The sequence below is a fragment of the Sturnus vulgaris genome, chromosome 20 (genome assembly GCF_052056855.1).
Source record: "Sturnus vulgaris isolate bStuVul1 chromosome 20, bStuVul1.hap1, whole genome shotgun sequence".
In the NCBI taxonomy this organism is placed as follows: domain Eukaryota; kingdom Metazoa; phylum Chordata; class Aves; order Passeriformes; family Sturnidae; genus Sturnus; species Sturnus vulgaris.
This window is the reverse complement of record NC_142262.1, coordinates 6,599,113-6,626,090: the sequence shown is the minus strand read 5'-3', so window position 1 is coordinate 6,626,090 and position 26,978 is coordinate 6,599,113. Positions and strand designations below refer to the sequence as shown.

General features: G+C 43.5%; 2 protein-coding genes across 2 annotated transcripts in view; one reads left to right on the top strand and one right to left on the bottom strand.

Moving 5' to 3' along the window:
* The window catches only part of TMEM94 (transmembrane protein 94), a 50,765-nt gene extending 42,944 nt beyond the window's left edge, over nt 1-7,821 (bottom strand). Inside the window, exon 1 of the mRNA XM_014878220.2 lies at nt 7,785-7,821. The gene's annotated coding sequence lies outside the window, so the exon portion shown is untranslated. The remainder of the gene's footprint in view (nt 1-7,784) is intronic.
* Nucleotides 7,822-15,561: 7,740 nt separating this feature from the next.
* Nucleotides 15,562-26,978, top strand: part of GRB2 (growth factor receptor bound protein 2) — a 50,025-nt gene continuing 38,608 nt past the window's right edge. The window contains exons 1-2 of the mRNA XM_014878169.2: nt 15,562-15,694; nt 20,434-20,656. Of these exons, the coding sequence (XP_014733655.1) occupies nt 20,579-20,656 (78 nt within the window). The 5' untranslated portion in view covers nt 15,562-15,694; nt 20,434-20,578. The remainder of the gene's footprint in view (nt 15,695-20,433; nt 20,657-26,978) is intronic.

The window sequence follows — 26,978 nt, the reverse complement described above, 5'->3', positions numbered from 1 at the left end:
CTCCTTACATAAAATGTCTTTTCTGGTTGAAAAAAAGGATCTGTGTACATTGCTCTATTGACTCTCTTACATATAAACACAACACGATACTGTAAGATTATGCTATGATTATCTTGGGAAAGTCTTTTCTGTTGGTTAATAACTCCTGGTTGAGCACAGAAGCTCAGGGCTTAGACATATCCTTCTCCTAAATCCAAATAAACAAGGAAGCAGCTAGATATGCAAATCAATCCAAATCGCCCACATACCTCCTGGATACAACAGGACTGGCCTTTGCCACCTGGGATTTACGACCCTGGATTATACAACACTGCCTTCTTCAAAGAGGGATTCTGGAGATCCCATCCCTGTGGCAGTCACCTGCAGCACAGCTCTGATAATGCTGCATAATTTCAAGGAAAACAAAAGGCATCCAAAAGCTTACTCAGAAAGCCACTGTGTCCCACTCTGCAGAGTTAGATTTCAGTATTTCCTCTCCTGCAGGTAATCCTGCATCTGCATTCCAGAGCAGGCATTCAATATTCAGAACATTCAGAGTACTGGTTATCAAAGACCTGCCCTCAGAACCACAACCAGAACCTTCAAGTGCCATTTTCTGGCTGCCAGGCTGGTTGGCATGAGCCATCAGTCTGGACTCTGCCCTACTTTTCTATTCTGTGACCCTTTCAATGTGCACACAATGAGGGAATAAAGTTATTTTCAGTCACTTCATATCTCTGCCAGGCCAATTAGCAACTGCAAAGAGAAGATCAGACAAAGTTACTGGTGTGAAGCTGACAAAAAGCTCCCAGCAAAGGGCTGGGAATGGGAAGGAGGAAAAAGTACTTCTGTGTATTTACACGCAGGAGTTCAGAGCCTTAGTATTTTGCCTTTAATTTGAGAGTGACTTCTGTATAAGAGAAAGCAAGACAAGATGATTTTAAGGAGAAAATGGTCACTAACAATAAAAGAACTATGATAAATCCATGATCCTTCTTTCTAGTCACATCCAAGAGAAGACTTATTAGTTGATCTACTGAAAGACTTATGGCCCATGCTCTCACTTGTTCAAACAAAACTAAGAGCCGGAATTTCTCTCTAGATCTGGATTTCAAAAGCATCCAGCAGGGTTGGGTGGTTATGGCTAGAGGGCAGAAGGCTGAGCTGGGCAGGAGGCAGGATTTCTGCACTGCCCTCAGTGACATTCTGGTTCTGGCAGCAAATTGAAATGTGATCCTGAATGCAAAGCACGCCATTCCCTAAAGTTCACAGCACATCATCTGCATGTTTAGAACACCAGCCTGGAGTCCTTCAGTGCTAGGAAGCAGAAAACATACCAAGGGTGTTAAAAATACAAAGGATTGGTTGGAAAGAGTGAATATTCCTGTTTAGAGAAATTCAAAAGCTGTTATAATGGACAACATAACAAGAGCTTGTGAAAATAATCAGTGGTGCAAAAAACACTGCTTCATCATCGTACATGTTCAGGGCTTCTCCAAAATTTGAACACACTGACCAGCCCAGATGCAGTTTAGTTTTTGTCACATTTCTAATTTAATGTACCAGCAGTGGTAGACTCTAGAAATTTCACACAGAGAAAGCAAGAAGGCAAGTCTTTCCTGTGGCAATCTGGATACACAGAACAAGGAGAATGTTTAATCTTCCAACTTTTAAAAAGGCTTTTAATTTAGAACCAAAAATTCCAAACATAGCTAATCCTAGAGAGGTTAGAATATCTGAATATTGGGATAACTGAAGCCAATAGCAAAGACAGGTTAGGATGAGAAACCAACCTTCCTCAGTTTCTGCACCTGGACTGGCACTGGAGCCATAGATGTGATTTATGTGCTTTCTTTTAAATGCAGAATCTATCAAAATAAAACTTCAATAATTCTGTCATTCCAACAAAACACCTCACATGCATTACAGAGGTCTTCTAAACACTCGGGAAATGGCTTCACACACTGAGGCTGCAGCAATTTAATAAATTCTGAAGGCAGCCTGCAAATCTCAGAGTTGCACATGCACTCACTCCTGACCCTGCAAGGTCCTTGTGTGCTCCCCTCCCAGACCCCTCTGTTCCAGGAATCCTGCAATTCCCACTCCATCCCTACCCTGATGCAGGGACTATCCACACTCTGGACCTGTCCTAGTTTTGTGCACTGCTATTCCACACTGGAATATCTGCTTCCTTCTGTCCTCCCTGTTCTTATCTCTGTTCTGTCTGCCCAGGCAATTAGTCACGTCGACATGTTACACTCTGCAGGACAGAAATGAAGTGGGACTGCTTTGCTGGGACATGTTGGAGGGTGTCAAATACTCAGCCACAGACAATCAGAGATGCCTGAAGCTGTGGCTGCTCTAATCAGACACCACATGCTCCCAGTGCAGCCAGTTTATCCCTTCCATTTTCCCAGCATACTCCATTCTCCTCGGGATTTTCAAGCCTGGAGCAGTTTGTGAAACTTGGGAATGGCTGGATGTGGTGTTCAAGTGTCATCATGTTGCATTCAGCCTGAAAAATATTTCCAAATAGTTGGGCAAGAGTGAAACCAGGATAGGGTTCACCAAATAATCCAATACTAACAGCAAGCCAACTGTCTGGAAGTCTGTATGCCAAACCCAGCCAATGGTTATCCCACAGTTGTGGGGAGAGCTCTGCAACTCACCTTAGAATATCTCTATTTTGCACAACTGAGTGAGTTCCATGCCTGGCTTGCCAGGTGTGTCTGATATGCTTTTTAAATTGGAAAACACATCCACATCCCCCCTGCAACTTGTTTCAGTTTGGATGTGCCCTGAGTAAAGAGCAAGTCTTGTAGCTCAATCTGAATATCAACAAGTGTTTGAAACATCTCTCTGGACAACAGAATTCTGCAAGGGTCCATTCACCCTTTTCTTCACCAGATCATCTCTTGAATAACAATGTCTTATGCAGCCAGTGTATTTATATAAGTAAAAATACTATGGCTCAGATTTTCCTTTGAAATCCAAGGATTTCAGATCACTTAACCATCAGTATGAGACAGCAGTATTGAATTTTAATAAAAAACTATACAGCATGATGTATTACCTACCAAACTTATAAAACAACTAGCAAAAAGAAAGACCAGGTAATTATACAACCTATAGACAGCTGGAAAGAAAAATGTGTTTCAGAAGCTGCTGTCTTTGGGAGAAAAATAAATCAATCTAATGATATTATTTTCCCTTAAGTGTTCAATCACTAATGCTTTCATGTTATTTACTGAAAATTCCCAACACAGATTAGTCTATGAAAAATGATGGGGAGTGTGAACATTTCTTGCTGCCAAAAGTGAATTCCTCAAGAACAGAAGCCTGATCTGTCACCGAGAATAGAAACACGGGGGAACAGATAATAACCAAAAAAAGCAGCTGCCTTGGAGAAAATGGCTTTGATTTGAACTGATTGTTTTGATATCAGCAGAACCATACGGTCTTCTTACTCACGAGGAGCTGATGTCTGCCTGATAATTTGCAACATGGGCACATTTGCTGATATATGGCCTTCCAAAGGTGCATCAAGTGATACTGTCAACTGCTTTGAGACCCACTGAGAGTACAGAATAATTACAGCAAGGGAGCTGGCAGCCACACTTCTTGGCTTCAGTACCTGCCTGTGAAAAAAGACTTGTCAGAATTTGGGCCAGCTAAACATTCTCTGCCTCAATAACCCCAGACTGTAGATAGGAACATGCATATCTGCTTCAGAGGGAGATTGTGAAGTCAATTTATTAGTGTCTGGAAAGTGAGATCCTCTGAAATAGTGCTGTCCATGTGCTAAGTATTATCAACCCAGCAGCAGTCAAATATCTAATTTGAGCCTGGCTGTGAAGAATCAGGAGCTGATTTCACACAGTCTCTTCTTCCCTTCCTAAATGACAGGAATCAGAGAGAGGTCTATTCTGACTGAATCACAAACAGGATTAAACTTGAACTTATTGTCATCCATGACAACTGTGCCTCTTGGAGGTGATATCACTTTTTGTTTAAACCTTACCTGCTGAGAGTTTTCCAATAAAAAATATCAGACTCTTTTCTACTTTCTGCAGCACATTCAGAACTTGCACATTGGACGGTTTCAAAAGAGAGTCATAGCTCAAAATGAAACCTGAGCAGCAAAGAAGGAGAGCAGAGAATTGCTTTGGCACACTTGCAAGAGTCAGACCTTTGGTTTACTTATGAGATCAAGATTGATAAAGTAAGATGTTCCACAAGTGAAAGAACACTTCTATTTTTGTTTAAATTTCATTTTGGTGAGCTGAGAAACAATTATCAAAAGAAATATGATCAAAATAATTAAAAAGCTAGTTTAGTCTACCTTACTGTTTTCACAGGGGCTGATACTATTTCAAATTAAGGTATTATAAATCTGAAAAGTATTTGCTGTGTTCATTTTTCCTTACTTGGTTAAAAAGAAAAAAAGAGTGTTTGGGAATTAAAGGATTGCTTTAATTTTTCTGCTTCAGGTAGTGCCTGCCACAGAAAGACACAGTATGTAGAGAGTCTGGATCAAAGTGAAAAATGCAACAAAAGGCACAATTCTGAAAGGTGGGAGGGCCCCTCCACCTTCTGCAGAGAGACAAGACATTGTAGCACAATGTCTTGAACAGAAATTTTTACAGCAAATCTATTGAAGAATTCACTGCAAAAGTGACAGCTGTCATTCATCATCATGATATTGGTTATGATGGTAACCAGGATTGTATAACTACCTCCATTTACAAAGAAATAATACTGAAATGTTAAAAAACCACAGGAAGAAAATGGCCCAAAATAAAATTTAAAAAACCTGTGTTGTATTTATAGGACCTTTTAACAAATCAATTTTTGCTGATATACACTGACTCAGAGACAAAAGTGCAGCTTTTCCTCTTAATTCTAGATTACAAATAAAGGTGTTGCATTCATCATTCATAGTAAATCTAGGTTAAAAAAACATTCTTACACCAGTGTTTGCCCTTTGGAGATATTTGATGAACACTGTGCCCATGGGAAGGTGTTCTCTGGGAGTTCCCCAGAGCAGACTCAGCACCTGAAGGCCATTCAGACCAAGCTCAAACACCCATTCCAAGCTCAGCAAAGCCCTCACCTAGCAAAGGCAGTTCACAGATTGTGTATTTTGCTATTCTCACAAGCCCCATGAAAGTTTTATGATGAACACATGTAGGATGAGCTGTGTCTAGAAATAGGGCAGTGAGCTGCCTCACTCTACTGTGAAAGGAAAGCAGGAGCTCTCTGCAGCTCCTGAAGAATCTCTCCCCAGTCTTCACTCAAGAGCATTTCAGAGATGCAAAGTGCATTATTTAGTGTTCAAACACATACATTATCACAGTTGTGAACCAAACTAATCCAAGGCAAACCCCACTCCCACAGGTCTAAGCACAGGACAATGCTGCCCATGCAGGTCACTCTCAACCCAACCCAAGGACTTGCCTTTTGGCCAACACCCCGTGGCCCCTGGCTCTGCTCCTGGCCAGTCCCAGGGGGATATCAACCTTCCCAACCCACACCTTCTCAGGGTTGTGTCTCTGGCTGGAGCAGGTTGATGCCCTAGGTTTTAGCTTTCATTTTTTCAGATTCTGTGCTGCCTAGGTATGCAGCTCTGAGCTTCAATAGTAAGTGTTAGTATGTTCTCTTCACAGGGTAGGTAGACAAAACAATCCTTTTCCAGCTGAAGACCAAGGACTACCCTTACAAGCTTCAGGCCCAAAAAGCATAAACAATAGAGAAGTGAAGAGAGCAAACAAGGAGGATGGGACTTTGTGACCTGAGGCTGTAATTAGACAATTGATCCCAATATGTAAATGGATCAAAACTTATAAAAGTGTAAAAACTCATGACAAGAATCCATCTTGGATCCATCCTGGGTGTATCCCTGACCAGGTTCTTGTACTGTCCAAGGTGTACCCTTTAAAGGCCTTTCAATAAATACCTACTTTACTCTTTTAGCTCTGTCTGGTCTCTGTTCCAGAGTAGACATCAGTCTGAGTGTCTGCAGTGGCTTCCAGCACCTAATTTGGGTAGGGCTCTGACAGATCAAGATGTAAACTGAGCTGTAATGTGAAGATTAGAGGACAAAGGTTTGTTTTCTTGTTTCCACCTGCAGCACCAATATTAATTTGCTAGAAGCACTAATATCTTAATCCTCTCATCAGATAAAAAATGTTGGCAAGGTGTTTGTTTAAAAGGTCATGGTTAAGAAGAATATTATGGAAATTTTTTTCAATAAGCTTGAGTAAAAGATAGGAAATATAAACCACTTCTCTAAAGAACAAAACATATCTTGCACAAAACCAGCACCATATAGCTATTTCTATGTATGCCTACATTAGGCAGGCTTCTTGGAAAATAAATTTAGTTTGCTTGCTAGGGTATTCAAATTTTACTATATCTGAGCAAGCCCTGTAGATTAATGCAGTACAGCAGCTGTTGAGTAACAGTTTGTTTACATAGAAACCTGCATTTCTAAGTAACTGAAAGTGTTTAATGTGCTACTATTCCATTGTGTGTAAGCTGTCTGTTCAACTAGAAAAGTTTAGTCTAAAATTGCTGGGGGAAATGATAGGATTTTAAAGCAGTCCTTAGCAGCTTCCTTTCCTGAGAAAGCATGAAAATATCTATGCCTTGGCAGCTGCCTCAAGAAGATGGATGGGTGCTTATGGTCTCTGCATTACTCTCTTGGTAACTTTTAAGACTGGTAAGCCTAACTCTTCCATGGCAAAAGATTTCCTGTGAAAAGTCAGTGTTAAATGTGTAACTACAACACTCTCCATTCCTGTCTATGGGTTTTCCCTTCCTCTCCATCTTCTGGGTAGATAGTAACATCTAAGACAAACTTCTCGTGCTTTATGTAATGGCATTTTTAAAGGGGATTTGTTTTTGTTTTCCTTATCAATAACAGCCTCTGTTATCCTGACAGGGAAAATCTCCCAAAGGGACAAATAGAAAGAACTGTATGGGTCACAGCTTTTGAAAACAGAACAGATGGACATCTGGGACAAAACAACGTGTGCCAGGAACTTCTGCTGATCAGAGCCCTGCGATGAAGTGGGCACAGGAGTGAAGCAATACGAAAGAACTGGCTGAGTGAAGGCTGCTATCCCGGCTGGAAGGACTCTGGAAAACCTCCTAAAGGCCAGAATCTGGGACCAGACACTAAATCTTTATGCGGAGTACGAAACTGCAGCTAGCCCAAGTGCACCCCCGGCTGATGGGCACCCCTGGCCCGGCTCACAGTCCAGTGCCCCCGGGGAATGCTCCGAGCCCGGTGGCCCCGGGGGATGCTCCGAGCCCGGTGGCCCCGGGGGATGCTCCCAGCTCGGTGCCCCCGGGGGATGCTCCGAGCCCGGTGCCCCGGGGGGATGCTCCGAGCCCGGTGCCCCGGGGGGATGCTCCCAGCCCGGTGCCCCCGGGGGATGCTCCGAGCCCGGTGTCCCCGGGGGATGTTCCCAGCTCGGTGCCCCCGGGGATGCTCCGTGGCGCTGCGAGCCGGAGCCTGTCCCGCAGCTGCAGGAGAAGCCCCGACAGAGCGCTGAGCTGCCAACACGTGTTTGGACTGCCTTTTGTGTGTCCTTTTCTAATTTCCTCTCCCTCCTAAGTCGCTGGCTAACGCTCCGGCGAACTGCGGGCAATGGGGCCGCAGGGCTGCGGGACCGCGGCGGGCTCTGCCTCGAGCCTTCCCCCCCTCGTGGCGGGCAGCCCCCAGCCGAGGAAGGCACCCCCGGCCGCGCTCCCCCGAGGGCCACAGCCCGGTCCTGCCCCGCCGCCCGGCCCGTACTCACCCGCCGCGCCGGGCGCTGCCGGCGGGCCCACTCGCCCGCCGCGCCGCCCGGGCCGCCATCTCGGTCACTGGCAGGCGGGACGCCCCGGCGCCGGGGGCCCGCGGGGGCGCTTCGGGGCCGCCGCAAGAAGCCGCTGTCTGGTTGGTGCGAGCCCGCGCGGCCGCCCGCATGCCGCGCGCTGATTGGCTGAGCCGGGGTGGCGCGCGAAGCCAGGCGCCCGCCCTGGCGGCAGGTCCGGGCCAGCCGTGAGGGGAGGTTGAGGGGAAAGGGCGGCAGCGCTGAGGGGGCGGCGGGCGGAGCGGAGCCGCAGGGCAGGGGTCACCCCGAGCCTGCAGGGGAGATGTCCTGGGGACGGTGGTGAGGGGTAATGAAGTGACTTTGGGGTGAAGGGAACGCGGGAGGGCGTGGAGAGGGCATGGAGAGGGCCCAGAGCGGCCCGTGGCCCAAGGCTCCATGCCCTCGTCAATAGTAGGCCGTGGTGGGTGCCCCAGGGAAGGGGGCGAGACAGAAGGTGAGTTCGTTTTACGGGGCTGTGCCGTGCAGGAGGAGGTGACACCTGCAAGAGGAGGGTGACACCTGCAGATCTCCCTCTGAAAAGCCATTTTTGCCGTAGAGAACCAGCAGACTGGCAGTCTCAGGAGCTGTGAGGTGAAGGCAGACGCAGGGTGCCAGGTGCACAGGAAACCTGGGCGGGAATGAGCACAAAAACCTAAAGATAATCTTTACATGGAATCAAAACCTCTGCAGAATCTAGAAAGGAAGTCAGAGGTGTGAGACAGTGATGCCGCAATGCTGTGCCTCTGCCTGCAGACATTTGGAGCTTGACTTCTGAATTCGTAGTAAATTGAGAATATGTATGTCCGTAAATTTTAACTCCTTTCCTATTCCTGTAATTCATTGCAGAGCTTGTATTATCCTGGGTTGCAATGTGGCAGTTCCCATGTGCGATACTTTGTTACAAAACTCATCTTGAGTAGCTTGCTAAACAAGAGCTTAAGCTCTGCATTGTTTTCCCCGCAGATGCAGTTTAGGACAAGAATGTAGCATTTTGGGAGCTTTCTCCAAACTTCTTTGAGACAACTTACTTTGACAGTGTCTGGATACACACAGTGCAGGATTCTACAGGTGTGATTTCAGCTCTTTTAAATACAATTTAAATTTTAGTGAGGAGAATCAAGGCCACAGAATTCCTGGATTTTCTGAGCTTGTTACGCAGCAGAAGAGTTCCCTAGAATCAGTTAACAAAAACCCCCACAACACCTGAGTGATGCCGAAAGTGGTTTTGGTGACTTAGAAGGAAAAAAAATAGCAAATCTGGGGAATTGGTGGCGTAATTTAGAGATGGCACAAGGCAGGGAAAGGAGATGAATGTCCTACTTCAATCACAATAACACAAAATCATGAGTTGTGCTTAATGCTGCACAAGCTCATTAATTCCTCTTTAGATTGTTTTACCCCAACAAAATCTACTTAATTAGCTGAAGGTTTTAAGTTAAATGTCAGAGTAAAGATACATCTTGAACAGAGATCTGGAATCTGGGTTATTTTGCCTCTGACACGGATTCCCTGTGGGTCTTAAACAAGTCCCTAATAAACCCTGTTTTCACTCACAAGTGCACTGTGTATAGAATTTTTGTAAATGAGATGTGCACTTACAGGGGCTGGCAGGCTGGACCTTTAACCTGTTGGTGCCTTTACTTCCTCTTTGGTAAACCTGATCTAACTGCTCATCTCAGGGACCTCATGCTTGCAGAGTGCTGAGAATAAATAAGAAACATCAAAATGCATTATTACAGGGGAGCAGAAACTCCCTTAAATTGGCCAGTGTTGATACAGACTCAGAAATAGGACAGGTATCCAGGGAGCACTTTTCCTATGTATTTTAGGATTGGGTGACAATGGGAAACTTGAAACAAATGCTCTGAAGCACTCAAGAGGCACTAAGCTGGTGTGATTTTTGGACCTGAAAACTTTGCTGCAAAGACCTGGTGTACAGGACAGTGCTCAAGTCATCATCCTCTATTTTTTAATATTTCAGAATTATGAATGAATGGTAAACAAGGTAATGTTAGTTTTGGATGTTTATAGCAATGTAATATTTCGGTATGGAGAAAACCACAAATCAATCAATTTTGCCTGCAAATTAAGATCACTTCCCATACTTACTTCTAAACAGCTATCAAAACTATTCCTTGAGTGCTTCTCTTCTCCACACCCTTACACACACTCCAACACAAACCTATATGGGTAGCCTGCAAAAGCTTCATTTCATGCTCCCCATGTCTCAGCACAGACAGGGATTTGCTGGCTCCTCCTGGGGCCACAACATATGGGCAGAGGCAGGGCTCAGTTTGCTGTGAGCCTCTGCCTGGAACAGCTTGTGGAGCCTGGCAGATCCACGGGAACTATTTGACCTCCCTGCATGTGCCTTTCAGTCAGTCCTCACCAGGGTGGCTGCTGCGGGTAGAGCAGACATGAGAATTTCAGTAGGACCACTTTAAAGCAGGTATTGTATGCAAAAAAAAAAATCCCAACCCTTTCTTTGCCTTTTTTTTCTTTTAGTTAAGCTCTCTGACAAACTGTTGAAGTTGCTTTGTAATCAGTATTTGATAAATAGAGTTTCTGAACAGTAGTGCAAAATAATTTAAATATAATTGAATCAGTGAGGAAAATTCTGTATTGTTTAGAACAGGCAGCTGCTGTTTGTCTGATTCCCCCACCCCTTTGCATATTTCAGGGCAGATGCTAAGAAATTACTATAATTATAATATGTGTGTGGAAAAAGGAATTGAAAGGGGAAGATTGATAAAAAGCTGTCTGAGTCTTAAAAATTAAAAGGAGTAGTCGAGTTGAACAACACCTTTACCAAAGCTGAAGGGAAGATAGTATTTCATTTTAGCTCAATTACATTACTTCCCAGCTCCTGTGTATTGCTTAATAAATAAGGGACTTGCATGAAATTCCATGTCTAATTATAAAAAAAATGAGATATTTCTCAAAAGAGAGAGATTCTGCTTTTTTGTAATAAGCAGCATCTGCTTTGTTTTTCTCCAAACTGAGAGGTAATTGAACTGACAATTCCAGGCTGTCCTGAAAATGACAGATGACTGGATTGGGAGTAGGAAGAAAGCAGAAGTCCTTTTGTACTGAAGAAGGGGGGATGGCACACTGTAGTTGGATCTGGTTCTCTTTTACAGATCTCTTTCAGAGCTTAAGCAGCTCTGTGTGACCTCGGCCAACTGATTCTGTTGTTTAATTTCTTAATGTCAGTGACAGCTATTGCAGGTCCCAGGTAGAACAGCCTTTCCTACATAGTTTTGTAAATCTTGTCATTTCTTCTTTGTGACCATAGAAACACAGGTGGTATGGAAAGGAATCTGCTTGAGTGCAAGACTCATGGGTGGTTTTGGTTTGGACCTTTTTTCTGCTAGTTTTGAGCCTAAATTTTTTTGTCTCATGGTCTATAAAAGTCAGAACGGCCCCTGTTTGTCTCACATGGTGATTAAACTGCTTCACAAGTGCTCTTGAGATCTGTAATGAGTAAAACTGTGAAGCTGTTCTGGCAGATCAGCTGTTCTGTCTGGGTCACAAGCACCAACACTTATTGATTGCACTTGGGCAGATTTACAGAGACAGACCATTGTGATAACAGTTCAGGGTGTGTGTGTGAAGTCAGAGCATTAGGAGGGTTTCAGCTGGCTCAGAAGTTAAAAACTACCAATTCTGTTCCTAATGATGCTGAACACTGGTGTTAGTTTATTGTATGGCTTTGGGCAAATCCTCTATGCCTCTGTTTCCCTGTTTGCAGAATATGGATCTCTATATATTTATATGTGTATACACCTATTATCTGTTATCATACATCTATTCTATCTCTTTGGTATTGTTGCCTTTAGCATTAACCTAGAGCTGCAAATCAAAATGAGACCAACTCACCAATACAGAGCAAAGTAGTTACCCAATTCATTTATTATCCTGCTCTCTAAAGAACAGACACAGTAAACACAAGACAGGTTTTTTACTTGGCTTTGCTGTCTGATTCCCTAATTAGTCCTGTCACACAATGTTCCAAATATGGGCATGTGGGGAAATCCTATAGACCAGAAACCTAAATCTTGAATTAAGGTTTTAGAGAAACTCTAGTCATAGCAGTTAAGTCTTGTAGACTCCCCTCCTTAATGTCCATTTTTAATATGAGCTGACAAAGAAAGTGAATTTGTTGCCAGTTCTGTGTATATGTGGTACCTGCAGTTTTGTTCCAGTCTGTGGAACAGACTTTAGACGAGAACCTCAGTGTTAGGTTTTCTCAAGGTGTTCAGTATTTTCCTAGAGCAGGTCATATTTGTTGCTCTTTGTTTGCATCTGGCATGTTTGAGGCAACTTTGTTCTAAAACAGATGTAAATATGTAGTAAATGGAATAGTTTTGGATTTTATGGCTAATGTCCCTGGTTTGATTATCACACTGAGGCTAACATGGGTTGATGTGGGAAGAAAAAGGCAAGAAGGTAATATTAATGCAATAAATCTCAACAGCCCCATTCCCAGCATTTGCCATTCCCTCCATGCTATGCCTACATTCCTGTCATTCCCTCCTGTGCCGCACCCACTGTATCCCTGCACATCTCAGACAGAGGTGCATATCCAGGCAGTCCCCCCACAGCTGTCAGAACAGTCTTGTGGCAATAAATTTTCAGCTTGGAAGAAAATTGATCGGGCCCTGTCTCCATCTATTCCACATTCCCTGTGGCAGAATGTCTGATTTTCCATGGGAGCAAGCTTTGTGTCCTGCTTCACACATCAGGCTGCTTAGATACAACTTATACACACCACACAGTGTTACCCTATACAAACTGCAGCACTACAATGCAGAATCACAGTGTGAAAGTTGGAGCATCTTTACATGTGCTGAGCTAGTCAGGGGTTTGCTTTTAAAAAAACCCACTACAATTCTTTGAATGCAGGAAATGCGTCAGAGGAAGAAAGGTGCACGTTATAAATGTATTTCGTTACAATTAGTGTTCCAGATGCCTTTAAAAAAACATTGCAACAAACACAAAGTTCCTTAAATTGTCAATAGCGTATTGTAGTTCATGATGATGACAGATCCTCATGTTTGAGGAGAGCACACTTAGGAACATGGCATTAATATAACTATTCCAAGCAGCAATTTTAAACCTTTAATGGCTGCTTGACCCATTTTAACAAATATTCCTCTGATCTATTGATAGCAAAACCCATACATTTATTTCCCCAGACTGCTCTGAGAAGTTTAAAAAGGTATCCAAAAGAAATGTCAGACACAAGGATTTTTCTTACCTTCTTGAAATACTTAGAGCTAATCTTGGATTATATTTTATCATCAACAACTGTCATAGAAAATTCAAGCTATTCCTAGGCTGAAAAAAGAAAAATTGAAATTGAACCTTCAGCAAAACAATGTATCTATTGCCTTTTTCACCCTTGCTCACAGCTATGTCAGGATTTTGGCTTTTGCTGTAGCAAAGCCTCACAGTATTGCACAATAAATTGTGTGTTTCTATAAAGTATTAACTTGTTTGCAAGCTAGGGGAACATTCTACATGGATTGGTTTGCAAGCAAGTATATCTCAGCAACTCCTCAGTCAGGAATATCCTTCTGTAATGCTCTAATCTCTTGCTATTTCTGAAATTTGTTGCTTGTTTGATTTTCTAGGACTGCCCTTTTACAGTCAGGCAGCTGCAGCCTCATAAAGTAGCTGTCATTCAACTGGCAGCTGTTGGCCATAGCTGGCTTTTCAAGTCCAGCTAAAAGTAGCTCCTATAAGTTCTCTGAGATGTTATTTAACTTACAGAAACTTACTACAAACTTCTGACTCCCCATTTGAGGGCATACATGAAACCAGAGATTCTGTAGGACCGTTCTAGGAACAAGTACTGGGGACTTGAGAGATCTTGGAATCTAGTTCTAATTTCAGCAATCTTGGTGTCACTTCTAAATGAATCATTTCTGCATCCTCCGAAAGAATGTCTGAAACATTTGCAACATCTCAGCTAAAGCTCCTTTTCTCCACCCTTTCCAATGTTTTGAATGAAGTATGGGAAGAACTCACATCTTTCCCCAATACTCAAATTTGGGAATAAGTTAAAATCATTTAAAGACGATGTTGTTAGGATGAGAAAATCAACTTGCCAAGGGTTTAAAGCACAAATTTAATCCAATTTTTATCAAGCTGCTTAGGCATTTATAATGAGAATGTTTGCAGAACACGATTTGTAAGCGGGATTGTCTGAGGTTGTGGTAAACATCCTGATAGTACTCCAGTCTTGGTATGGATGTAACCATAACACCCTGGCAGAGTCCAGCTGGGGAGAGCAACCAGTATCATGGTTTATTTTTTAAAAAAGGGGTTTAATTGGAGGCTGGAAATGTGCATCTCTGTCATAAAACAAAATACCAGTTACCTGTGCCTAAATTGTAGACTATGGTCATAATAATCCTAAATTTACATGAGCCCAGCTGTGAGCTCTGCAGGTGATGTCTGGACACTGTGGTTGTGCTGTGCTTTGACTGCCCACTTCCAGTCTTGGAGGTGGGGAAGGATAAAAGTAGCCCTGTAGTAACTCATCCCTTCAGGAGGTGGGAGTACAGTCCTAGAAAGCCTCTTGGTTCAGAAACCACCTTTCCTTTCTAAAGCCATAGGAAAGGATTTTTATTTATGCCTTTATTAAAGGATTGAGGCCTGATGTTTTACCTGAGCAACTGTTGTACTGTATAATTAAGAGTATTTTAAACTAAAAAAATGTCAGGAGGGTCATCTATGCAAACCCTAACATTAGTTGCCTGTGCAATCTGAATTTTGGCCTCTGTGGATGCTGTAATTGCCACGTGTGATTAAATTATTTGTTCCTACATCACGAGTGCCTTAATCACTGCTCAGGAGAGATGGCAGTTGTCAAGTAATGGCTCACCAGGTGTGTTCTTTGCTCCTTGGTAAACAGCTCTGCACCCCTCCGTGTCTGCTCAAACACTGCCTGGACAAGCTGGGGTGTACCTCTGATAGTCAGAGAACTTCTAAATCAATTCTTCCCTGCTGGTTCCATGATGTGGTAGATGGCCCTGTCTTACAGGCAAGCGGAGACACTGACAAATTAGGCAAGTATCTTGTACAAAATCAACGTGGTTTCTCCTCCAGAAACCGGTACTCAGGGCCTCCTTCCCGAGGTGTTAATAGAGCCTCCATAGCAGAATCACAGAATCAATTTGGTTGGAAAACACCTCGGAGACCAGCGAGGCCAATCTGTGATCCAACACCACGATGTCAACCAGACCATGGCACTGAGTGCCACATTCAGTCCTTCCTGAAACACCTGAAGGAACAGTGTCTCCACCACCTCCTGGGCAGCCTGTTGCAGTGGTTAAGAACCATTCCGGTGGAAAAATTCTTCCTGATGTACAACCAGAACCTGCCGTGGCGCAGCTTTCGCTTTGCGCTCTTGTCCTACGGCTAGTTGCCTGCAAGAGCCCGACCTCCGCTGGGCTACACCCTCCTTCCAGATATATCGCCCGGGCCGTGCTGCTGCGCTGCTCCAATGCCGCCTGTCCCTTCCCGCTCCGCGCTCGCTCCTGCACGAACCCCGAGGTTCCCGGGGGTGCCTGGGGCGGCTGCCCGGGGCTGGGGCAGGGCAGGTCGGCCCGGCGCTGCGCATGCGCGGGGCGTGCCGGCGCCCCCGACGGGGCGGGGAGCGCGCAGGCGCCGCTCCCGCGGAGGGCGCTGACAGAGCGGCTCTCGCGAGAATTGCTGCGGGATCGGCGGCGCGGCGGGCGGGGGGCCGGGCCGGGGCCGGAGCGGCGGCTGAGGCGGCGCTGGAGCGGCGGCCGGGCCGGGCCGCGCGGGGCCGGGCAGGCGGCGGGAACGCCCAGCGCTGTGCGGTGAGTCCGGGCGTGTGGAGGGTCGCCGACCCCCCTCAGCCGCCGCCCACCGCGGACCGTGCTGGGGCGGGGAGCGGGTAGGGCACACGCTGAGCCCCCGGTGCCGCGGCCTGGGCCCTGCGGTGCTCCGCTCTCCCCGCTGCCCTCCGCAGGAGTCGCCTCGGCGCCTGCCCCGTGTCCCGCCGGGCCTCGGCCTGCCCGGGGTGCCGGGCGTGGAGGGGATGCAGGCTCTGGCGGGGGAGGGGGTGGTTGAAATAAGCTCTGGGCTCTAAAGGCGTCATCTGCTCGGCGAGATTCCCGGCTCATGTACTGAGAACACCGGGCGAGGGTCGCTTTCCTCTCTCCCCTACAGCTGGGGAGTGCTTATTGGTCGTGGTTCTTGGGGCTTATCTTTTGTATTCCCCCAAAACAGTTCCATTACTTAAGGCTGCCTCCAAAGGTTAAAAGGCTGCGAATACCCTGTAGGCAGGATAACATCCCTGCCGCACTGTCTTCAAACATCTTTGGGGTCGTGCTTCAAACGTGAGTCTCTATGGTGAAAGACGTTTTTCTCTTGGCCTCTTCGTTCCCTTCTGAACTTCCTGCTTGAGAACCAGTGCTGGTTTTGTGGGATAAGGTTTGACTTGCCAATATAGTTTCAAATAATCTGTAGAAGACAAGGATGCAGCCTTGTTAAAACTCCCACAACATCTGACTCAGACACCTCTTTTATAACCTACAGTGAAAACTATTCTGTAGCAGAGTTAGTAACTGCAAGAGCAATTCACAGATACAGTGCTTAGGGAAGTTAATTCTTTGCTTCAAAAATTATTGAATATCTGGGGTCAAGGGACAAAATCTGAAGGACCAAAGATCGTTAATCAATCTCCAAACACGGTGTTTGTAATCCATTTCTGTGCAAACTTTGGATATTGAGAATTTGTGCCACAAAAAGACCTTTCAGTTGTTATTGTCTCTTAGGTTGATTTTCATACAGTATGTTGAGTATTTCATAATACAGCTAAGCTTGTGACATTTAAAGCAGTTTTAGAAAAAAAAGAACTGCCAGTAAATAAATTCTGGCAGAGGTGAAGTTTTTTGTTACCTGATAAAATGTTTTGATCTGATAAGTATTATCTGTGCTTTGTGCTGTAGCTTACTTTTGTAAGTGATTATCTGGTGCTGAAGGGAGTTCAGTCGCTTCAAGCTGGTAGATCAGGGGGATCATTTGTGATCCTGAATTTTCTGGGGTTTACATGTTGATAATATAATTTATACTTTACTTTGTTTCTTTATTATGTTATACTTCCTTATTTGGCTAATTTGAATTCGTGTTCTGCTCTTATATTTTTACTTTCTATTCTTTTGTCTAGAGCCTGACACTTGCATTTCTGCATGTCTTTCGGATGATGTATGCACACATTTTTCTTCCTACCACTCTCAGTAATGTTCTGTCCTAAAGCAGCTGATGAAGTTTAGGATCTGATTCTTTCCAAAATCTCCCAGTGAATCTATCTTGCCTCTCTTTGGCTTTTCTAAACTATCTGTTGTTCTATTCCTGCCTGTATCACTTTCCAGAAGAGCAGTAACACAGTAAAAAGAGAACAATGAGAAAGCTCTCTTTTGTTTAAATACCATGCTGTTTGTAGGAGTAATGTAAAAATCCCACCTTTGCCTGAGTGCTTTTTGAAATATCTGTTGAAGTGAACATGAGAATTGTTTCCTGTTGGCCGCAACAGGGAGGTTTGTATTTATAATTACTTTTATTCATCCTGAGCTGCAGCGCTACTGCTAATGAGCATTTACTATTGGCTGCATCTGCTGCCTTTTCTTCCTCTCACCCCTCCCAGTATTAAGAGCAAAGGAAGTCTTACCCCAAGTCACAGTGAGGTGAGAAACATTGATATTTTGAGAAGTCTTAGTCATTTCTCTAGCAAGATCATCTGACAATTTTTGTAGCACGTAATCATTGTATTCATATATTGACTGTTATTCATTCATACCAGTCTTACTCCATTTGCAGTCTGTGGACTGGGTTACTGCAGTAACAAGTCCTGTTGCACTGCTCTCTGCCTGATGCACATACAGCTGTGCTTTTTATCCCCCTCATGCAGTTGGTTTGTTCATATTTTAATAACAACATGACTGAATATGTGTAAGAACTAATTTAATAAGATTATGAGTAGCAAATGCTTCCTTAAGAGACTTCAGGGAATTATGCCTTGACTTTACCTTTCCTGACATTTGCTGTGTGAGTATCTTGGTTTGATATTTTCAAAGCTTTTTCCTATTTCATATGTAACTTTAGTGCCTAAACTTCAACTACACTTTTGTCTAAGGTCAGGAAGGTTAAAGTTTTGTTCTACATTGCAGCTGCTGTTAACATTGTTACCTGGAAACATCACTCCTTTGTATGTTGACAGTATATCTGATGGTGGTAGTAATACTAATGCATGTTTAAAGAGTATTGCATGATGAATCTCTTTCATCTGGAATTGTGCTGGAAAATTTCCCGACATTGTGCTGTTACTAAGCTCAGGGAAATGCCAGTATAGTTCTTGGAAATGCTGCATCAGTTTCTCTAAGAAAGTTGTGTATTAACACCTTCAGCTAAAAACAATAATTCTTAGCTGGTAATGCAGTACTGGGTAGCAATACTTGTGTGCCCCCAAAAAAGGAATATTTATAAGTAGTTTCTTTCTTTAAATGTGTCTCAAGCCTTTAGTGTATACTTTAAGTTGTGCAACTTGATGTTATGTTCTTAGGTTTGGAACTTGGAGTTTTCAAGCCATGCTCCCTTGGCTGAAGGTGTTTGTCTTCACCTATGTGGTGGTGTTAAAAACACCAAAAGGTTGCTGCAAATAATATTTAAGAAGTATTAGAAATATATTTGATTATTTTTTTTTTTACCATGAAAGATACAGGACAGGTAGACAACAAGCAGTTTGCATTTTCCATTTCTTCATACAGTGTTATTCATGTTACCCTTTAATGGTGCTATAATAGCAGAAAATTATCAGTACCATCAGTTGACAAACCCCAAGAGGCCAGGTTGGAAAGGTGAGAAGATAGTGAACACAACACAGTAAAAGCAGCAAAGAGAAAATACTTCTGGTGAAGGGAAGTAATTGTTGCTGTTTGGATGAGTGTGCTGGTATGATGTGCAAGACTCACATCAGAAAGGTTTTTCATCAGCCTTGAGACTAAAATTAAGTCTTTCATAATTACTAAGATGTAGTTATGATGATCCACTTTATGGATTTCATTATGTATGTTGGTCGAAGCTTGGATCCAGTACATTTATTTCCATCAGTCATGGTAGCATGGGGAGATTGTTCTGTTGGGATCTTTGTGACAGGTGACTGTTTTCAGCCTTGCTGATGTTTCAGTAGTGCTGTGTAGGAGGACCAAAGAAATCCCAAAGCTCTGTCCATGTGGGGACCCTGCTAAACTGGTCCTTTTTTGATCAAGGTGAATCCTGTAAATACCTCTTCTCATTCTGCCAGATTCCTGTGATACAATCTCAATTCTGGTGTTTGCCTCGAGCTTCATTATTCTCTACAGAGAGCTGAAGCTTGGGCAAACCTGGGGCTCATGGAATATAAGCATCTTAATTGCTGAACTGTATTTTTGTAAGGCAGGTTTTTCTCTGAAATGAGGAATTGCTGTTGCCATCTGCTGCCTTTGCATGCAGCAGGGCTCTTTCTGGGCCACAACCATAGAGCCTGAATTAGCAGGTGCGTGGGTTCACCAGTGTTTGTCAGATCTCTTCTCTTGAATTGTCTTTGACAAGTGCCAGCTCTCTGTTAGCTCTTCAAGGGAGTATTCATGGTGGGTTTTAACTTATAGACTGTCTTACTTGTGTTTTGGTGTTTTTTTTCTGATTATTTAGCTTCTCTACTATCAAGTGTAGTTGGAGTTATAGTAAATCATTCCTATTCAAACCTGAGAGCAGGATTTAAGCCTTTTCAGTGGTTTCAGTGTGTATATATGACTTGCCAGGTTTGATTTAATGTCTTCTCTGAGCCTGTAAGAGACAAAAACTTGTTGATTGTCACACTGAATTACAAAGATATTTTAACATGTTCTACTGCCTAAAGCACTGTAATTTCAGGATGGTTGCTTTTACTTAGAGTCAGCCCAAACTTTTATTTCTGTGTCGCATTATTTGAAGACACTTTCTGATTTCCATTCCAGAAACCCAGTAGCACTTTCTGCTTTGTCTAGCTTGTATTTAAATCGACATGAGCTGTATGAATGGCAGAACCCAAACCATCGATGCGGGCATTTCCAGGCGGGTCTTTCCCAGAGCAGAGCGCATCCCCTCGCTGTGCCGGTCCCGTGGTGCCGAGCCCGGGGCTCTCCTCCTCCCCTCGGGGGCCCGGCTGGCCACGTCCTGCCCCGGTTCCATCGCTGTAATTACCGCTGCGAGGAGCGGGAGAGATTCCCGGAGAGGCGGGAGCGGGGAGGGCCCGACCGGCAGGGCTGCGCCGCGGGCAGCGGGACGCTGCGAGCCCCGGGGCGAGGACTGGCAGTGGCTCCCGGCGGGCCGGTGTTGGTGCCGCCCCCGGGAGCCCCGGGGCCGTCATTGGCCACGGGACGCGTCACTCGGGCGAGCCGGGCCCGGGCGAGCGGCGGCGGGAGGAAGCGGCGGCCGAGCCGCGCCGCGCGGAGGGAGCGGCGCTGGGCGCGGCCCCGGCCATCGATCCGTGCCACTTCCCCTAATGGCCCGTCTCTTCCTCCTCCTCCCCCTCCCCTAGGGCGGATCGTCCCCCGGCCTCCCTGTATGTGAGAGACGGGGCCGGCGCCTCGCACGGAGCCGGGAGCCGCCGCCGCGGGAGGAGCGGAGGCTTCAGGGAGCGCTTCCTGCCCACCGCCCGCACCGCCGGGCGCGGCAGCCCCAGCATGGAAGCCATCGCCAAGTACGACTTCAAAGCCACCGCGGACGACGAGCTGAGCTTCAAACGGGGAGATATCCTTAAGGTAAGTGGAGGGCTCGGGCTCGGGAGTTGCCCTGGGCTGTTCGATTTCTCTCTGAGTCTCTTCCTGTCCATCTGACCTGACCCTCTTTTGGTCCCCAGAGAATCTCATCTCCTTTTAATACGGAGCCTCAAGATCTTCTAAATCCCAGTCACACCTCTCTGGGAGCAGTTTTGTTTTGTTTCAGTATTAAGCATGCATACGAAAGTCTCTCAATTCTCTCTTCTGAAATTGAAATATTTGAAAACTTAGTCATAAACACGGCAGCAAATAAGGAGAAGTACAAGATAAAGGGGAATTCAGTGTAGAGATCATGAGAGGAAGCCCCATAAAGTAATCAAGATCAATTTGGTATTTCTTTTCTTTGCCTCCTGCCAAGGATTCTAATATCAAAGAAGAGTGATTTGATTATTTCTCAGTAGATAATCTTTTAGTATCAGGCTGTCAAATATTGAAGCTGAGTTTTATCTTCAGTCCTGATGAACTAGAGTGATAAGCTTGTGGCTGAATATATAATGGATCTGTGCAGATGTAAGTGAATGTTGGAGTGTATAAGAGGAATTTTGGTCTGTAGTTATTTCAATACATCAAAAGCTTTTTAGGTTTCATCTTGGCTATATTACAGGAATTTAAAAAAACATTGAGTTTCTACAACTGTAATAAAACTGGACACACAGAACAAGCCCAAAATCTTACTTTGGGGGGGAGTAAAATACAAAAATCTGTAGTATTTGACCTCAGTGAAGTGTAGCTCAGAGCTTTGTTGCTTCCAAGTAATAAGAGCCATATTGTAAAGCAAAATAAAGCAAAATGCTTTAATGAAATTCATTCACTTAGTCACTATTTCTCCATAAAGGTGGGCTTTACTTTCCTAGTGTGATATATTTGGTGTTAAGGTACTTTCAAGCTGCTTTTTTTCTAAAATGCTTGGGGTAGAAGCAGTTTTGAGAGGTGCTTTTCCTGCAGATGTAAGGCTGTAACTGTGTGTATGCTGACAAATCAAGTCCTGCAGACCTCAGTGGGATTACTCATCTGCTCAACATTTTTGCCAGGGAAGGGCTTGATTTCAACTACATTTTAAAATAAGCTGGAAAAAATAACCTTTATGTATAAACCTTATATGTGTCTTTTATAGCTGATATTTCAATGTGGCTTTGTTAAAAGTGTGAAGCAGTAAACTGATAAAGGTTGCTAAAGCATAGAATGCTTTGAGATTTTAACTTATAAAATGACTGCATCTGTGTATGTCCTACACATCCCCGACTCATAATTGGCCTGAAAACTCCTGTTAAACCTTTACACCTCAGTGCCACTGTGTGTGTAAATTACCAGGATATTTCCTAAGGCTATTTTTAAATGTTTGAGACTGTCAGAATTTTGGAAACCTTTAGTGATAACCCTGATTTGTTGTTTTTTTTTTTTTTTTTTTTTAACTAGAGCTGTATTCTTCTATTACTACTAGCTGCCCTTAACTTTTATGGTGTATTTTGAAGTAGAGCATAGCTGAAGTCAGCTTGTAGAAAATGTTGAACAGGAAGTTAAAATGAAGTGTAATGAAATACAGTTTATTGTAAAGTGTATCCTCAGCTATTTTCATTTCGTTTGGGATAGAAGTTTGCTTAAGTACATGAAGAAATAGAATGAAATTTTCATTTGTTTAAAAATATGTTCTTCTCTAAGAAATAAAGGAAATATACATGTTTTAGTGCTTTTAAAGTTAGTCTGTGTTAAAAGTCTTGCATCTGTGCAAGTGGCTGATAGTAAGATGTTCTTGAGTCCCATCTACTTGATGTCATCCCACAGATACAAATTTTGTCACACAAATAGAAACATATGTATGCTGTTATACTGCATTAAAATTATACTTTTCCTGGAATACACAGAAGGATTTTCCTACTTAACCCAAAACCTAGGCTGAACACTTCCTCAAAGCATTTATGAACAGTTCTTCAGTCTGTATTTCCTTTCTTTTCAGCTCATATTTGTATGAAGATGCTCAGAAATTTTACATATTTACCTCACAGATGTATAAACTGAGCCACAGAAATGGTGAATTGCTCAAGATTATCCCTGAAGTCAGTGTAAGCATCAGGAGTTTCAGGAATCCTTCAGCACATAGTTGAGCTGAGTTCTGTGCAGTGTGGGGAGATTCACAGTGTAAAGCTGGCAAATATCAGACAAATAAATCCAAATGAATTAGAACTGTTCCAGTTTACCCAAACTGACAAATTTCTGTGGAACTTCATTGCTTTGAAAAATCTGTTTCACTTCAAATGTGCTTGAAGTTGTAGAAATTAATTTCCCCTGGAAATACCAGATCTGTTTGTTAGAGCTCTGCTCATGACTGAGAAATCTTAGGGTATCCCAGTCATGTGCCCCATGTGATGTCTCTCATTAACCAGGTCAAGGCTCCTGTCCTCAAAGGAGCTGAGAAGAGGAATAAACCTTCATGTATGAAACCTTTTAACTGTGAGACACCTGTGGTGAGGCACTCCAGAGAGCCACGTCAGCCTGAAGGCCATTTGAGGATGGCAGAGGATTGATTTGTAGCAAAGTGTGTCATACGAGGCTGGAACAAAATCTCCAACAGTTTAATTCCCATTCCTTGGAAGTCCATGTTTCTCCCTGTGGGGAGAGAAGGCAGAGATGCCCAGTCTGGCTGCTGTGACCTCAGCAGATAACTTGCCTATGATGTCATGTGCCATTACTGTTGCCTACCCACTGATTCAGGACCTGATTGAATAGCACTTGAACTGGAGCCATTAAGCTGGTTGTTAGTAATCTTGTGGCTGGTTTCCAAAAGTGAGTGAAGATAGTTGACCTTTGTCTTGCAATTGTAAAACAGCTGAGTGAAGAGGAAAAGTGCTTGGCCTTTTTTTTTGTGGGCACTAGGTGGTAAAGCTGCTTCTATGGTTTCTGTAACCCTGGCAGTACAGTGGGTCCTCCACCCTTCTGTCCAGTGGCTCTAGCAGTGTGTGGTAGTGCAGCACTGCCTCTCAGGAGATACTCACTGACAGCTTTCTCTAAACTTCACATACTCTAAATACTACTTGCTGAGCCTTTTCCAAAGCAAGGGAAGATTGCTGCTTCCTTCTGTGTCTTCTGACAGTGCTGCAGCTCTCTAGCTTCGTGCATTTCCTGTTGCTTCACAGGAACTTGTTGGTGACTGGGGTCCTGCTGGGAGGGGTGAAGGTGGCCTGTCCTATTACTTAAAAAAGTAAAGGAAGCTGAGAGATTCCTGCTTGAAATCTTGATTTACTGTTTTTTCGCTTTGAACAGTTGACACTTGTCCTGATGCCTTTACAGTCTTCACCTTTTTTTCCCCCTGTATATATTGAAATTGGGAGGAGTTAAATTCGGTCTCTATATTTGTTATTCAGGTTTTATGTCCCCCAACACTACCGGCCTTCATGCTAAGTGGCAAATACCCAGATCTCAAGTGCACTAATACTTGCTGGTGGCTTGGCAGGAACCGGGGGAGAAAAGAAGAAAAATCACTATTCTTTGTCATTTCATTGTAATTTCTTTTCTCTATTCCTCCTAAATCTAATCAGAAGTATAAAGTTAATGCCATGGTGGTCTGAGGACTGTTTCTGTGTGGTTAATGCAGGAGCACTAAACATATTAATTAATATCTTAAATGTTAGAATTGTTTTGTTTCTAACTATAAATTACTGCTCAGTTTCCTCTTTCTCTAGCTATTGGGGCATAGCTAGAAAATGTTCTGAAGTAAGTTCCTGTTCCCAGTAGATGTCAGCATAATTAATTCATGGGTGCTTAGATACTGTTTTTACTATTCAAATTGATCAGGTGGTAGAAGGCCACCTGAAGGTAGATGGCTTTTTAAGTAGAAGGCCATCATCTTGAATTTTGAGGTTTTCGCTTTTGTGATACACAAACCAACTTCCTTATGTGCTAAAAGAAGGATTTCCCTGACAGGATTTTGACCACTTTGCAATTTTGTTCAGCAAAGTCAAGATTATTTTTCCCATTCTGATCCTACACTTGACAGTCTCCACCATTTCTGTCCACATGAGTGTTTGTCACCACACTTATTTTCTTTGTCAGCCCTTAAAAGGATTGAGTGTTTGCTAACACTTGATGCTGAGGTGGCGTTTTCAGTTCCTGCATGAAAACTATTTTTCTGTGTTAGGATAGAGTGGAACAGTTTTGATAGAGACAGAATGATGATAAATGAGGGGAGCACTGTCTCCCTTCTGCTCTTTCCCCTCCCTCATCTGTGACCTCACCTGCATTGGCTGTTATGTCATGGTGTCTGTCCTAGAGAGCAGAAATTTATGAAGAGAGGTGCCAGTATTTTTCCTGGTTTGAGTGAAACTGTCTTCACATTCGTCCTTCCTCTCCCTTCTTTACACACTCCTCCATCATTTCCCATTTGTTGTAATGGGATGGACTCAGTGTGGTCTTGATGATTTTCATGTGTGAGAAACAATTTTCTGAATTAATGATTCAGCCAAATTGCAAGCACTATGTGCTTTATAGTGAAATAGGTCAAATATTAGAATAGATTGTCCAGAAAAGTTGTGGAATCCCCATCCTTGGAGATACCCAGACAAGTCCCTGAGCACTCTAATCTAATTAGACCTGTTGTGAGCAGGAGGGTGGATTGAGTGACTTCCAGAGGCCCTTCCAAGCTCCATTATTCTGTGACTTAGGTGTGAGTGGCAGCTCTGCTCTGTGTGATGTTTGATTTGTAGGGTTGTGCTTAGGTCATGTTCCCTGGCTGGTGGCCTTGAGTAAGGATGATAATTGCCATCAATATGTGATCAATATTGCAGTCTAAGATGCTGAAACTGTCAGAACGTTACAGAGACATAAAACCAAGTGCAATTATCTGAAATGTAGCTGATTGACAGCCTGGCAGTTGGAAATCTGTTTCACAAAGAGATGCTGCTCTAAGGGGCTGCATTCTTCTGATCTGCCCAAGTGTTCAAGGCCTGGTTTGAGTGCAAACTTCTCAAATATCGTTCCTCTTATGTATAAAAGTAATCTAAAGGTGGATTATGTTCCATTAGCCAACTTCTGTTGGCATCAGGGTGAAGTGTGTGGGAAGGAAATACCTAATCTTAACAAAGCCTGTGTTCTGTATTTGTAGAAGAGCTTGGACCTGCTTAGATCAAGATCTGAAGGTGTTGCTGAAGTTTTTTTTGTGCAGGAGATGTATGTATGATGTATGTATGGAGTATTCCAGTCTGAAGGTGTAACCTTAAACATGGCGCCTTTGTTTTTATTTAGAAGGTTTTTGTGACGATTATTGAAACTTGTCCCTGAAAGCAGAGAAAGATGAGCTCTGTGAGCTCCCTGAAGGCTGCAGGAGTTCTGAATGTTGAACAAGCACTGACTATAGCTAGTGGTCAGCTCAGCTGGTTTTGTGCCATTGCCTTAGCACGTGTTGCATTCTGTGATAACCAGGGAGATGGTGCTAATTTGAAGCTCAGCAGCCTCTGCCAGTTTAATGGAGGAGCTGTTAGAGCCTCTCTGCAAGGTCCAGCTTGTGATATGCCAGGTGTGACAGACAAGTGTTAGCACAGGCATAGCAGCAAATCACATTTTGGCTTGATAAATTATTTATCTGCTTTGTTCAACCTGCTTGTCAAACTGCAACCAATTGATGTGCTTTTGTTTTTATTCGCTGGCAGCACAAAAGTGCTGCCTCCCCTCTTTGGTCAGGTGACATTTCTGTTGTGTTAACTATTGTGATTAGGGATTGTCTGCGAATTTCAGATCAATAACATCTGTTATTCTTGGACATCCTGGGTGTTAATGAACTAACTTTGATTTAATTTATTGTTTTAAATTAAAATGGTGCAAGCTTTATTGCAGCTTGAGGGAAGAAAAGAAGGATTATGATTTTTAGTGGCATTTATTAAGGTTTGGGAGTGTATTCATAGATTTCCAGTTTGTGTGCAGAGCACTGCTAATTGCTGGAGGAGGGATCCTGTTTGCAGTGATATTCAGACTTTTCTGATTTCTCTCTACAATTAATAAGGATCCAACTAAACAAGGGAAGATAAGAAATCCAGTTTTTCTGTGTAGAGCTCAGCCTAATAAGGAGTAAACTGTATGACCCCTTGATAAAATCCCTTGTGCTTTAAAATTGCCATGGGCTACATGCCATAAATCAACCTGAACTTCAGGTAAAAAAAAGTGCTGGGCTAAACTAATCGTATTTTATGAAAATGTAAGAAAATTAGGTATTAATGTCCTATCAACACTGAAGCAAATAAGTCTTGTAATCTCAAATTGAGCAAAAAGGGGCTTTAATTTACTAAACTTGATTAATTTTACAGTGGGAATCTAAACT